Here is a 14,718-nt window from a genome sequence, read left to right as displayed (position 1 = left end):
CATTTAAACAGAATCTGATCGACTCTTTCAGAGTGTTCTGAACCTGAGTTCAGGAGTTCTGCCCTAGATAGCTCCTCTTAAATCCCTCCTCATGCTCATAAAAGAGAAATAGAATTTGCATCCACACCCAGAAGACAGGGAAAGCACCAGACTCGCATCCCTCAGATATTGCTGCTGAGGATTGTCATGACCCACTGCGGCTGACACTGCAAGTTGTCATGCCCTGCCGATCAAGCTAAAGTCTCTAGCCACTACTGCAGTTCACCATGCCTGACCACCTCCTCATCCTCTCCCCAGGCGCCGGCTTTGGAGGGACAGAAGAGAGAGAAAGTGAGTAGTCTAGATGCAAAACAACAAGCAGGATTTAAAGGGCCCATCAGCCCAGCATTTACTTCTTTCCAGCCCTCTAATTTCTTCTTGTTTTATAAGGCTGTGAGGTTTTTCTCAACATTCACAAGTCCCAGTCCAGGTTGATGTCACTGCCAAAGGTACTATAGACATAGCTATTGTCCCTGGGGGAGATTTTTTTATCACTAAGAATTATGAGGTGTCATCTGACATTCTAATAGCATCTGCAGCCGCCTCGTGCTTTTACAGGGAAGCTAAGGGGGATGCTACTGCGGATATGATCCCTCACAGCATAAGGGCTGTGCTCTGAGAAATGTCACTGACAGCATTTTTCTGTACACTTGCACCCAGGCATGCCCTCCCATTCTCCCTTAGAGTAGCAGGCATATGGGGCTTCCCTTACTGAGGGTGGACACCCAAGCAAATCAGCTTCTGGTGCTCTTAGTATTCTGGTGGAAAAATTTTCAGAAAGCCAAATCACAGAATCATCAAAAATGTTGATATATAATCCCCGCCCTGAACAGACACTATAGAAAAGAGTCCACGTCACACAGCCAGTTGAAGCAGTCCCAGGACTAGAATGAGAGAATACCACTTTGCTAATGGTAGCTGAGACAAATGAATAAGAGGCAAAGTCAGTAAGTCCCTCAGCCATTTCAGAACAATTGGTCTGACACACACCCAACCCTATCTACAGTAAACCCCACCCTCTCTCTCCAGACTCCCTCAGTTTGGGAGAAAATGCCTACAAGAGCAAGTTAATTTAGAAACAAAGATCATGAGCCATTTTGAAATGTCAAAGTTAATTCCATTTTGCAGGGTTAAAAGTAAACCCAATTTTCAATTTTTCAAAAAATGTTAATTGAATTTTTAAGATTTTCTCAAAATTGTTATTGAAATTAAAATTAAATAATGGTTAAAAAGATTTGAAAGAAGCCATCCTTCAGTTACTTCAGATTGGAGTGAGATGACCCAATGCCCTTTTAGAAGGAATTGAAGGGCCAGTTCCCACCTTATTTCTAGCCTCAGAGTATCAGGAACAAACAGAACCCGGCTCTAGGCCCCGAACTATCCTCACTCATTGTCAGCAATTGACCTCTTGACCCTGAAAAGAACAATAAGCATCCTGTAGCCTCTCTCTAGATATCAAGACCAGGGATCTGAGGTGATGACCAATCTCTATCAAAGCGGGCTAAGGTCTCGGCTATAGTCTTCCCATCCTTTGTGCTGTTCCCCACACCTATACTGAAAATAAAGGAGGGACTAACACTGAAACTGATTGTGCTATTCTGGCTTAACAGGCCATGGTCCTCAGGCCTGATTATCCTCATGTCACACTACCTGATATCTTGACCTCACAGAGATGATTGGCTAGTATAAGGACCAATCTTCTTTCCACAACCAGACAGACTCAACCTAGCAGCCTGGCATTTGAAGGAAGACACTTATACATCTGAAGACTTATACAAAGAAGACACTTCCACTCCCACCAAATCAGAGGCAACAATCTTTGGATCCCAGTAGGTACCCCTGTCCATCAAAATGGCCTTCCCAATAGCTACCACCTTTTGCAGGGGAGATTTTAAAGTTAAGAGCTCTCTCTGATGAGATCCAGTATATATTTTCTTCCAGGCAAGATTGTCCTCACAGCTGGCATAGCATTAATTCCCAAAGCAAACTAGTTTTGTTGTTGTTTGTTTGTTTGTTAGAGAAACCAAGAAATATTCTTTCTTCCTCCTATCCCAAGACATCCATGGCAAAAAGAAGTACCCTAGCTGTGTGAGGAGCCCTTGAGTTATATATTAAGCATTTAAAACTAGGGCTATCAAGCGATTAAAAAAAATTAATCGTGTTTAATTGCGCTGTTAAACAACAATGGAATACCATTTATTTTAAATATTTTTGGATGTTTACTACATTTTCAAATATATTAATTTCAATTACAACACATAATACAAAGTGCACCGTGCTCACGTTATATTTATTTTTGCTTACAAATATTTGCACTATAAAAAATTACTTTTCAGTTCACATCATACAAGTACTGTAGTGCAATCTCTTTATCATAAAAGTTGAACCTACAAATGTAGAATTATGTACACAAAAAAACCTGAATTCAAAAATAAAACAATGTAAAACTTCAGAGCCTACAAATCCATTCAGTCCTACTTCTTGGTCAGCCAATCACTCAGACAAACAAGGTTGGTTACAATTTGCAGGAGCTCATGCTGCCTGCTTCTTGTTTACAATGTCACTTGAAAGTGAGAACAGGCATTCGCATGGCACTGTTCTAGTTGGTGCTGCGAGATGTTTACGTGCCAAATGTGCTAAAGATTCATATGTCCCTTCATGCTTCAACCACCATTCCAGAGGCCATGTTTCCATGCTGATGATGGTTCTGCTTGATAATGATCCAAAGCAGTGCAGATTGACGCATGTTCATTTTCATCAGCTGAGTCAGATGTCACCGCAGGTTGATTTTCTTTTTTGGTGGTTCAGGTTCTGTAGTTTCTACATCAGAGTGTTGCTCTTTTAAGACTTCTAAAAGCATATTCTACACCTTGTCCCTCTCAGATTTTGGATGGCACTTCAGATTCTTAAACCTTGGGTAGAGTGCTATAGCTATTTTTAGAAATCTCACATCGGTACCTTCTTTATGTTTTGTCAAATCTGCTGTGAACGCATTCTTAAAACAAACGTGCTAGGTCATCATCCGAGACTGCTATAACAAGAAATATATGCAGAATGCGGGTAAAACAGAGTAGGAGACATACAATTCTCCCTTCAAGGAGTACAGTTACAAATTTAATTGATGCATTTTTTTTTAACAAGCATCATCAGCATGGAAGCATGTCCTCTGGAATGGTGGCCGAAGCATGAAGGGGCATATGAATACCTTGCAACGCCAGCTACAAAAGTGCCAGGCAAATGCCTGTTCTCACTTTCAGGTGACACTGTAAATAAGAAGCGGCAGCTGTATCTCCCATCAATGTAAACAAATTTGTTTGTCTTAGTGATTGGCAGAATAAGAAGTAGGACTGAGTGGACTTGTAGGCACTAACGTTTTACATTGTTTTGTTTTTGAGTGCAGTTATGTAACCAACAAAAAATCTGCATTTGTAAGTTACATTTTCACGATAAAGAGATTGCACTTCAGTACTTGTATGAGGTGAATTGAAAAATACTATTTCTTTTGTTTATCATTTTTACCATACGTATATTTGTAATAAAAATAATAATATAAAGTGAGCACTGTGCACTTTGTATTCTGTGGTGTAATTGAAATCAATACTGAAAATGTAGAAAAACATCTGAAAATATGTAATACATTTCAATTGGTATTCTATTGTTATAAGTGCGATTAATCACAATTAACTAAAAAAATTAATCGCGTGAGTTAACTGTGATTAATTGGCAGACCTATTAAAACATTTTCGGTAGACCTACGGCCCAATTCACATTCTACAGCCCAGCCGTAAAAGTTGAGGAGGCATCTAAAGCGTATAATTCTAAACAGATCAGAGAGAGCACTTCTGTGGCCTTATGCCTCCATCAAACCTCAGAGCCCATGCTTTTACAGCATTGACAAATTCAAGTTTACTACAAGTTCAAGCTTTGTTTCCTGGGGAAATGAGATTGGTGGTGTTGGTCTGTGTAAAGTGAGTGAGGGAGAACCCCCTATATATTTAAAACAATGCAGATGATAATATGCAATTCATGTTATATAGTAATTTTAATTAACATATAATTAGTATACAGTATATCCATATGGACCAAATTCTTGTCTCACAGTACAAAACAGCCCTAAAACTAGATTACTGCCCTAAAACTAGATTCACCTACTCCTTGAGGATTCACACACACCTGGGGGAATCCTCCAGCAGCTTAGAACTATCATACTGGCTCCGATACTGCCATCCCTGCTGACCTTCTACATAGGAAGCATGACAAAGAGAAAGGGAAAGGAACTAGGGTGTATTCATCCTGCTGGCACCCCTGATGGCTGAAATAGCCTCTTGGAGCTCAGTGTAGTTAGTGCAAGATAGAGCTGATCTCAGGATGGTGTAACTCATGCCACGGATCCAGTGCAGCTCAGCATCAGGATTTGGGGACCAGAGCTGTGGTCCCTAAAACCACTTTTGCCCCCCACTCTGGTCTTCTGCTGTGTGCAGCTCCATCAGGCTGGAGGATCCAGTCCCTATATAGATCGCTAAAATCATCCAGAGTATTAGATAGCTGCCTGTGGTCAATTGAATCAAACAAATAAAAACATTATTTGGAGAACATTTAACTTGCTCAAATCAATGGAAAATAAAATAAACACTGAACTATAAGAGTAATCATAACTACACAGACCCTGTTGCCAAGACAAAACTTTTAGAAGCGTGTGAAAATTTAGCCTGTGAGAAAGGAGCCAGATCTTCACGGAGCTATGCTGATATACAGCAGCTGAGGATCTTGACCACAATTTTCAAGTACAGCTTATACTTGTGGGTTTTTTGCTTTTCTCATTTTAAATTCAAAGTATTTAAAATTGGGGGTAGATTTTTAGGGCTGATGACAGACTTGGAGACCAAAGTCCTCTATTTAGCCACAGAGTAAGTGCATCAGAGTTAGCAGCAAGGCAAGCTTTCTTATACTGCTTCACCCCAAACCCCCCAGTCCTGACCAGAAAGGACCACATTTAGACCGAAGACCATCTTTAGACACCTTTGGTCTCCACATTTATTCAGACCTATTCATCTCAGCAAGAGGGCCAGCAGTTAACAGCTTTTGTGATGTGGACTCTCTCCACTAGGAGACCACCTTTCTGATTTCATAGAGGCCACCAGACCTGAGTGACTGTAACCTGAAATATGTTAGGATAGGCATTTGCACATTTCAGTAAGGTCATCTCTACCTTGGAAGCTGACAAATGTGTGTATTTAAACAAACCCTGATTGTGTGGAGACCTCACTCATTAATTAGTAAATACGAAATGGCCTACTCTCTCGCCTTGAGCCATGCACACTACTCCCAAAGGAACACATCACATGTTGGTGGCGAACCTTAAGTAATGAGGATTTTCCAGCTTTCCAAGTTATTTCAGCCATGTGCAACCGAAAATGTTTTCTGATTTCAAGATCAACCCAGCATTCAGTCAAATAAAAACCTTAATTCAGATCCTTCCAATGCAAGTTGAAAGCCAAGCAAGTGTTCACCCAAAGTGCCCATTTTATAGTTCTGTGTGTGTGTATGTGTGTCTATAATCTATTTACCAGCATTCCTACTTCACTATGTGCCTGTTAATAAGATTAGTAATTAAAAAGCTTGACAACAATTGGCAAGCATACTCCCCTCTCATTTGGGTTGGCTTTGAGTCTCAGGCAGGGCTTTGAAGAGTATCTGAAGGAGTGAAGTCAAGAACCCTCTGCTGAAATCTGTGCTTGAAAGTGCAAATGGAAAAACCCCGGCCATTATGGGACAATCCCTTACAGTTTGTTTTTGCCTGCATTTCTTATGCAGTGGGGCTGGGAAATGTTTGGAGATTTCCATATTTATGTCAGATGTACGGAGGAGGTAAGTGCACTTTGTTTCTTGATTCCCTCTCAGAAGGGTACAGACATGGAATGTTAAATATTTTTAAACCAAAAGTATGTCCATGTCGGTATCCCATCCATCTGATCGGTTTTTATATTCAGTGGAGGGGGAGTTCTTTAGATTATGTAGGCAAGAGACATAAAATGTATCAGCAGACCATCTCTAGCTACAGAGACGTTATACATCTTTATTTTATTTCACATTGCTGTCCATTGTGTCTCCCATGTAACCCTTTTTCCTGATTACCACCCCAATTCAATACAATACTCTTCCTTCCCAACTGAGCTCTGAAAACACAAGGAGGAACACTGTTTTGTATAAGAGAGAAGGTTCCTATGGTGCTGATTTTTTAATTCCCCTGCTAAATTACTTTCAGGGCATCAGAAGCTGGTTCAGTTCCTTATAGGTTTACATATTTGGATCCAAAAATGCTACTGAGAAGGGAAGAGATTTACATTGATTTAATTAAGGGATTAATAATAGCCATTCAAACTGCTGCTGTTAATGCAGTTCTGTTATATAAGGCTTAATTTTAAAGGGTTGATAACTTGGCTGCAAAGTTGCCTGGAAGTTGGCAGAAACCCCTTAGGCACCGGGATTGCTACAAGCTAAAATCTCACAAGAGGCTTTGGAAATGTAGATTAAACTGGTTTGGGTTCAAAAAGAGTTCTCTGGCTGGGATGCTGTTTTTTGACCCGCTCCAAACGAAACAAAAAAATGTCAGAACTAGGCAGCGTCAGTTGTTTTTCTGCACTTGGAAATCAAAGATCAGATTATTAGGTTAATTATAGAGAAAACTTACCACCAGTTCTAATAGGCAAATACCTACTGTGACTAGCCTCAAAGAAACTCCCATAAGGTTCCTAAGACAGTTCTATTCAGTTTCTTTATGCTGCATCCATCACCGTAGAACCTGAATCCCTAGCACCTGTCACATCTGGTTCTTTCCACCCTTCACCCTTTTTCTTCCCAGGAGGAAAACTGTTTGCAGATTTTTAAGCTCTTTTTTTAACTTTGGTTCAAACACAAGTTTTAAACCCACTCGCATGAGGCACTCAATGTGTGTTGGGGGCTGGAGCAATTGTTTAATTTCTAGGTAGATTAGATTAGATATGCCATAAAGGCCTGGTCCAAAGCTTTCTGAAGTCAGTGGGATTCTTTCCATTTATGTCAGTGGGCTTTGGATCAGGGCCTCACTTCGCATTTAGGTACTGCAAGTGGTTGATGCTATATAGAAACGTAAACCAGGATATATTAGCTAGAGAGATGATCTATAATTCCTGCTGGATTCTCAATTACAAATGTTTCAGAAGGCTGCCCTCTTCCTCCTTGAAAGTGATGCCGGAACATTGGCTTTTAATATTTTTTTAAAATTTAGTTGCACATTATGTACAGATTTATAAATTGTGTCTAACTCATTGCAGACCATTTGCCTGTCCGCCCCAGCAGAGATGTTCTAAAGGGCAGTTAGACTCAAGTATGAGGCTTTTTACTCTACTGTAACAAGCTTAGCTTGCTAAGTTTCTCTTATTGAGCCCTGCAGCTGTAAATCTTTATAGCACAGTGAATGTGATATAACACACAAGTGTACCTTTGATCAATGCCTCCAGCCCAAAGAGGGGAAAAAAACCCACCACACAACAACATGGATTTTCTGCAAAGTATGGTTTTCAGGGACCTAAATGAACAGCCTTATAACTTCAGCTGACTGCTGCATTTTTCCCCATTAGTATTATTGTGTAGGGCTGACTATGCGGTTGACATGCTGAAACACAAAAATAAAATCATTCCCTGCCCTGAAGAGCTTAGTCTAAAAGTTCTTACCACAGGTAACTGATACAATAGCCGTCCACACTTTAAAACCGATTATCTTCCTTCTCGTAAATGTATTCACTGCTTATCCTCTCTTTTATCCAGAGGGCTTGAACTGGGCAACACAAATATGAACCAGTTCTTTCTAGAGAGCGTCACAGTTATTTTTCTGTGTTTTGAATAACATATCAGTTAAGATGCCTGTTAGCTTTTAAGACAGTTCTTTGGCAGCTAACCCATGTATAAATGAGATTATCAAATTAAAGATACAGTGGAACTTGTTTATAGTGAACTCAGATAGAGGGACAGTCATACTTAATAGATACAGGCCAAGACACGGAGGGGCAGATACTCATTTGGAACAAATCAGCCGAGCACCATTGACTTTAATGAAGCTACGCTGATTTACATCTGCTGATGATCTGGCCCAAGGTTTAACTTTGAATCCAGAACTGAGCTGCCCCAGAGTTCATAGGGTGTTTGGATCTGGGATCTTGGTTCAGCTCATTATAAAGAGAAGGGCTGGATGCAAAGTTTGGATCCAAACATATCCAAAGTTCTGGGGTGTTTGGAGCTGGGCTTTTGGTTCTGCCCCAGCTCTTGTTCGTTGTGAAGAAAAATAAAAGTCCCTAATTATGTCACTGTGTTACAACATGGCAAACTGCAAATCCAGATACAGTGAAGCTGTCTGGTGAAAAAAAAAGACTTCACAAAGGGTCTGATTCTGACCCCCTTGAAGTCAACAGCAAAACTCCCAGGGGGTTCACTGGGGTTTGATTGGGTGTTATAAAAGGTCCCCACTGACTATGTAAGGACTGTTAAGTCTCTGCTAACTCCCCAGTTTGAAAGGGAGTTAGCTAACATAAGATGCAAACAAAGGGGTTGTTAATAAAAGCATAGCCAGGAGGTATACAATTAATTCCCTGAATAATACGGCTTATTGCTCAGTGTTCATTTCAACTTCTTTGCAAGTAACTGTGCAGATTGCATTCATTTTCATTGCTGAGCAGAGCCCATTGCAAGGAATGTTAATGCTGGATGGAGATTAACTTCCAAATAATAGATATTTATGTAAATATTTTGGCTTGCTGCTAAAACCAGGAAAGGCCTCTCAAAAAAATCTGATTTTGACTTAGTCAGCAGGTCTTTCTGAGGTGATCTCAAAGTCAAAGGCCGGGGCTTTTTCCAGGAGAAACCTGCAGTGAGACACACCCCATTCACGTACCATATGGTACTGTCGAGCCATCCCATTATAATAGAATCTCTTTGCTCCTCCTGCTCTTTGCCCTCAGCAAGGAGCCAAGTCTGCCTGTCTGTCTGTTCTGTCTTCCCCTTTGCAAAGACCTTGTCTGTTTCACACACAAAGCGGGGAGTGAGCACATCAATATTTCCTCTCTGATGAGCTATAAATGCCCAACTGCAATTTATGGCATTTAAATGTTGGATCCAGGGAACTTGATTCAGCCTGCAAGTTTACATACTCACCTCGCCCCCGTTAGTTACATTTAAGAACTGGGGTGAATCAGGAATCTTTACCATGCCAATCCTAAACAAAGCTGACTTGGTAAAAGTGTGTAAGCGTGAGGGACTCCAGTTAAGGAACTTTAGAGCTTCTGGTTTCACCCAAAACCCAATTAACAGGTGTAGCCTTATTCTTTAAACGTCCAAGCCTTGCTGAGATATCCTTTTGTACCCCGTTTTTTTGCAGGGTAGGCTCAGCTATCTCACTGGAACCTTGCTGGTCAGCAGCTCACACTTGTAAGTGCATCTTCCCCCTGCTACTGCTTCTTCTGGTGCTGCACAGGTCACAGCCTGTGCGGGGTTGAGCTCTCCCAATTCCCACAGACTTTAATGGGCGTTGTGGGTGCTCAGCACCTCTCAGACAATGTGATTCAAGAATCTAAGCAAGACTTTGTCTGAAAAATAAGCTACCAATCAATGTAAGATTCCCATTATGTTGGTTTATGATGGGGGAAAGGAAACGGACCAAACGGGGGGTAGTATGGAATGTGGAAGGGCATGTGCAGCCAGCCAGTCCAGCGAGTTCCAGTTCCAACCACTGTGCTGAGGTCTAACCTGCATCAGAAACACTGCCACACTGGCACCTTCCTAGTCCTACCAGCTGAGGTCACTTTTATTCTAGCCTCCATCACTCCCAAATTCAGTATAACATCAATTAGTGATTTCTTCCGGTGGCTTCCCCTATTGGCAGTGGTGAGCTGCAGCCGGTTCACACCGGTTCATGGGAACCAGTTGTTAAATTTAGAAGCCCTTTTAGAACCGGTTGTTCCCCCTGGGACAAACTGGTTCTAAAAGGGCATTTAAATTTAACAAGCGCTCCCTGCTGCGGCCCCAGCTCACCTCAGCTCTGCCTCCACCTCCTGCCATGAATGCTCCTCCCTGCTTCTCCTCCCCCCTGCTTCCCGCAAATCAGCTGTTCCCGCGGGAAGCCTGGGAGGGCTGAGCAGCAAGCAGGCTTCCCACTCAGGCCCAGGAAGACAACGCTGAGGTAGGGAACTAGGGGGGCCGTGTGCCCCGGCCGGTCTCCAGCCGCGGCCCGCCCCGGCCCCGGCCCCGGCCCCGACCCTCCCCAGCCCCGCGTCCCCGGCCGCCCGGCCCCACGTCCCCGGCCGCCTGGCCCCGACCCTTCCCAGCCCCACGTCCCCGACCCTCCCCAGCCCCACGTCCCCGGCCGCCCGGCCCCAGCCCCGCGTCCCCGACCCTCCCCGGCCCACCCTGGCCCCGCGTCCCCGACCGTCCCTGGCCCCGCGTCCCTGGCCGCCCGGCTCCGGCCACGTCCCGCCCCGCGTCCCCGACCGGCCCTGGTCCCGCGTCCCCGACCCTCCCCAGCCCCGCGTCCCCGGCCGCCCGTTCCCACGTCCCCGGCCCTCCCCAGCCCCGCGTCCCCGGCCGCCCGGCCCTGACCCTCCCCGGCCCCGCGTCCCCGACCCTCCTTGGCCGCCCGGCCGCGACCCTCCCCGGCCCCGGCCCACCCCGCGTCCCCAGCCGCCCAGCTCCAGCCGCGGCCCGCCCCGCGTCCCCGACCGGCCCCGCGTCCCCGGCCGCCCGGCTCCAGCCGCGACCCTCCCCAGCCCCACGTCCCCAGCCGCGACCCTCCCCGGCCGCCCGGCCCCGCGTCCCTGGCCGTGACCCTCCCCGGCTCCGGGGTTCCAGGGTTCCAGGGGCAGTCAGGGGACAGAGAGAAGGGGTGGTTGGATGGGGCAGGGGTCCCAGGGGGCCATCGAGAATGAGAGGAGGGGTTGGATGGGGCGGCAGAGGACACTCACGGTACAGGGAAAGGGGGTGGATGGGGCAGGGGTCCCTGGGGTGGGGGGGGGCGACAAGGAACGCGGGGGGTTGGATGGGGCAGGAGTCCGGGGGGAGAGGGGCATGATCCCTCCTGGGGTGAGGAGGGAACCGGTTGTTATGATTTTGGCAGCTCATCACTGCCTGTTGGCTTTCTGAGATAGTAAGAAAGCGCTCCATCTGACTCAGGTAAATGCACATCGAAGCTGTATCCACCTGTTCCCCCATCTATAATACCAAAAGCTTCGCTTCCATTGTCAGTGTAATTATGTTCCTGATGTTCAAAGCTCATACAGGGAAAGTAATTTATTTAATGACACGTGAGTGCCACCTCAAAAACCAATATGCAGAGGTATCACATGCTAACTTTATTTGCAGGCTAGGCCAGTGATGCATCAGCCATCTGATGACGCCAGTAACTCTTTGATACACTTAAAAGCATGACTGTAGGTTCTGGAGAGATCACCACCACTCTTTCCCCTTTCCTCTGTTGGATAAACAGAGTTTGGCTCAGCATGCGGTGATGATTCCACAGTAGCTTGAAAATCTCTACAGCGCCGCACAGAACCAAATTATTTTACTAGCAGGACAGTTAGAGTTGCCAACTCACAGTACTTGAAAACAATAGGATTCTAGTACCAAGCGCTACACACAGCATCTTCAGTGTTGGGTCTGAGAGCATACTGGCTAACTATGCACATAGCAAAATTTTGTCTAATTGCTTTGCTCTGTAATCTGATGCTTTTTCTAATACCCACTAACTCGTTGAACAGAGTAACATACTATGGGCCTGATCCAAAGCCCATTCAAGTCAACGCACAAGACTCCTTTTAACGTCAGTGGACATTGGAGCAGACCCTATAAAAATAAAAACATGTACGACTTCAGCAACAGCCACTACAGTTTTGTTCTTTGATCTCTTGCCAGTTTGCACAATTTTTTGAGCCTTCATTCCCCTGGAGCATATGATATCCCCATGCCCCCTGAATCCCATACATCAGCAGAAATGGTGACTGCACATACAGTGACACAGTATCTTGTTAGTCTTTCAGAACGCAGGGCTGGATTTAAGAATTAGGGCCCAGAGGGCAAATGAACCGGGAATAGGGGGCGTGCAAATGTACAGCCTGGCATGGAGTTTAAGCGGTTTCCCTGGGGGCGGGGAATAGAAGCAGTGCAGGAGCTGGAAATCAGAAGCATGGGCAGGGCCGGCTCCAGAGCCCAGCGGGGCAAGCACCCGCCTGGGGCGGCCCTTTCCCGGGGGGGCGGCAGGCTGGGCCGGCGGACCTGCCGCAGTCATGCCTGCGGGAGGTCCACCGGAGCCCCGGGAGCAGCGGACCTGCCGCAGGCATGACTGCGGACGGTTCGCTGGTCCCGCGGCTCGGCTGGACCTCCCGCAGGCATGACTGCGGCAGCTCCAGCGGAGCCGCCGGACCTGCGAACCGCCCGCAGCTGCCGAGCCGCGCGACCAGCGGACCCTCCGCAGTCATGCCCGCGGGACGTCCGCTGCTCCCGCGGCACGGGGGCGCCTCCCGGGCATGACTGCTTGGGGCGGCCGAATTTGTAGAGCCGCCCCTGAGCATGGGTTAGAACTGGAGGGTGAGCTTGAGAGGAGAGCATGATGCACAGCTGGAGGTGGCAGACCAGGGCTGGATTGGAGGATGCAGGCCAACCATGTAATGTCCTTTTGGCAGCTCACAAAATCCAGCACTCCTGGGTTTAACGGAACTTATGTGTAGAAAGAGAATCTAACCTGTTTTGTGGGTATTTGGGGATTAGATATTCTATAGTTAATTTAAAAATCAAACATTGCCTTGGTTTTGTGCTTCTTTTTCTTGCACTTCCCCCATCCCTACCCCTAGTTTTCTCCTACAGTGTCTTGGTGTTTCTTGTCCTCTATCTAACTGTTTCTCCTTCTTTTTCATTTTTCTGTGGTGTTACCCACCCTTTCCTTTATGTCCTTCCTCACCCACCTTTTTCTCTGTGTTCTGCCCACTCCCTTCTGACTCGGGTCCTTTCAGTTTCTCTCCTCCCCCACGTCCTCGCTGCCAGAACACCAGAGCCAAACCCGGCCCAAACTATGGTGAGAGCCCAGTTCCGTAGCTCGAGCCTTTCTCTCGTTTGTAGTGGGGTTTCGCTGTAATGTAAGAGCCACTTAATTGCCCTTTGGGTTTTCTTTTTAGGGTCAATACATGGGGAACGAGCTGTCTCTAATCTCACTGCATTAGTCACAAATGTGCATTCCGTTCACGCCATCAGAATGGGCAAATCAGTTAAGACAGAAGCAAAAATTCACCCCGTGGCAGCTAATTGTGTGTCCCCTTTGCCAGCAACGTAGTTAGTACATGGCTGTTCTCCTGTGAGCAGGCCATAATCCTTTTATTTTGCTCTGTGCACAGGGCCCCTTTAGCTGTGTCTATGGAACTGGATTGGCCAGTCTTCCTTCCTTCCAGGTCTGTGCAGTAGGACAAACCAAGAGCACAGTTTCCTATGGGCTATTGGCATTGCTCTGTGTGCATGTCCTCCAGGCATCCGATCCCCTGCTGAGGCGCTATGGGGTAGCTGCAGTACAGATACCGCGAGGCACTGTGTTAGGTATGGATGTGCAAATTTAGCCAGCACATGGTTGTGCTGTGAAAAAAGTTGTGGCATACACACAAGTTAGCCATGGGGCAGATCCACAGGTCTTGCTGCAAACTGTCAGATCCCTAGTGACTTCAGTAGAGCTACAGCAATTTACACCAGCTGAGGCTCTGTATCCATGTGGTTTTTTTAACCAGGTCAGATGAAGGTGGCTCAACCTACTTATGAAAACAGTTATATTTATTATGTAGCTAGGCCCTCAGGCACACTATCCTTTGTGGAGATGAGGGGTTTTCCTTACCCCTTTTCAATGCTGCACTCCTGGACCCTTTAAGAGAGACGCATGTGAAATAAACCTCTCCCCTTCATCACCTCTCTCATTACCCTTTAACAGCTTGGGTAGCAATTAGTTACACTTTAATACCTGTAGTCTGCATACTGCTCAAAGTGAACAACTGTGACATTCTCATTGGTCAGGGCTAGACTAGGAAATGTTTAGCAAAAAACCCCAGGGTTGCCAAGTATCAGTAAAAATGCCCTAGTGTAGACACAAGGCCACACAGTGGTGTATCGTGATTGTTCTGATGAACCTTGGATGTGGTGTGAGCCACATTCCCAGATGAAGACTGGGCCTGGTGCTGAGATGTGGCTTGAGTCTAGATCAGGGGTGGGCAAACTACGGGCCGCATCTGGCCCGCCAGCCATTTGAATTCGGCCCTCAAGCTCATGCTGGGGAGTGGGATCTGGGGCTTTCCCCGCTCTAGCACTCCAGCTGGGGAGCAGGGTTGGGGCACTCCTGGAAGCAGTGACATGTCCCTCCTCCAGCTCCTACACATAGGGGCAGCCAGGGGGCTCAGCTCTGCACACTGCCCCCACCCCAAGTGCCAATGGGAGCTGCAGGGGCGGCACCTACAGATGGGGCAGCATGCAGGAGAGCTGCCTGGCTGGGCCTCTGCATAGGAGCCAGAGAGGGGACATGCCACTGCTTCCAGGAGCCGCTTGAGGTAAGCACCGCCCAGAGCCTGCACCCCTGAGCCAGGCCCCTGCTCCCCAACCCCCTGCTCTGATCCCCCTCCTGCCCTCTGAACC

General features: G+C 46.3%; 1 protein-coding gene across 3 annotated transcripts in view; it reads left to right on the top strand.

Moving 5' to 3' along the window:
* The first annotated feature begins 5,757 nt into the window (after window positions 1–5,757).
* The window catches only part of SLC6A20 (solute carrier family 6 member 20), a 42,842-nt gene continuing 33,881 nt past the window's right edge, over window positions 5,758–14,718 (top strand). For 2 of the 3 annotated variants that reach the window (XM_045003275.1, XM_045003277.1), the window contains exon 1: window positions 5,758–5,907. In XM_045003275.1, the coding sequence (XP_044859210.1) occupies window positions 5,787–5,907 (121 nt within the window). In that variant the 5' untranslated portion in view covers window positions 5,758–5,786. Of the gene's footprint in view, window positions 5,908–9,389; window positions 9,499–14,718 lie in introns of those variants that run through there. The other variant, XM_045003276.1, reaches the window with a different exon arrangement.

Source organism: Mauremys mutica, chromosome 2 (assembly GCF_020497125.1).
Source record: "Mauremys mutica isolate MM-2020 ecotype Southern chromosome 2, ASM2049712v1, whole genome shotgun sequence".
Lineage (NCBI taxonomy): Eukaryota > Metazoa > Chordata > Testudines > Geoemydidae > Mauremys > Mauremys mutica.
Note: the sequence above shows the minus strand (reverse complement) of the source record. Positions and strands in the feature narration are given on the sequence as shown.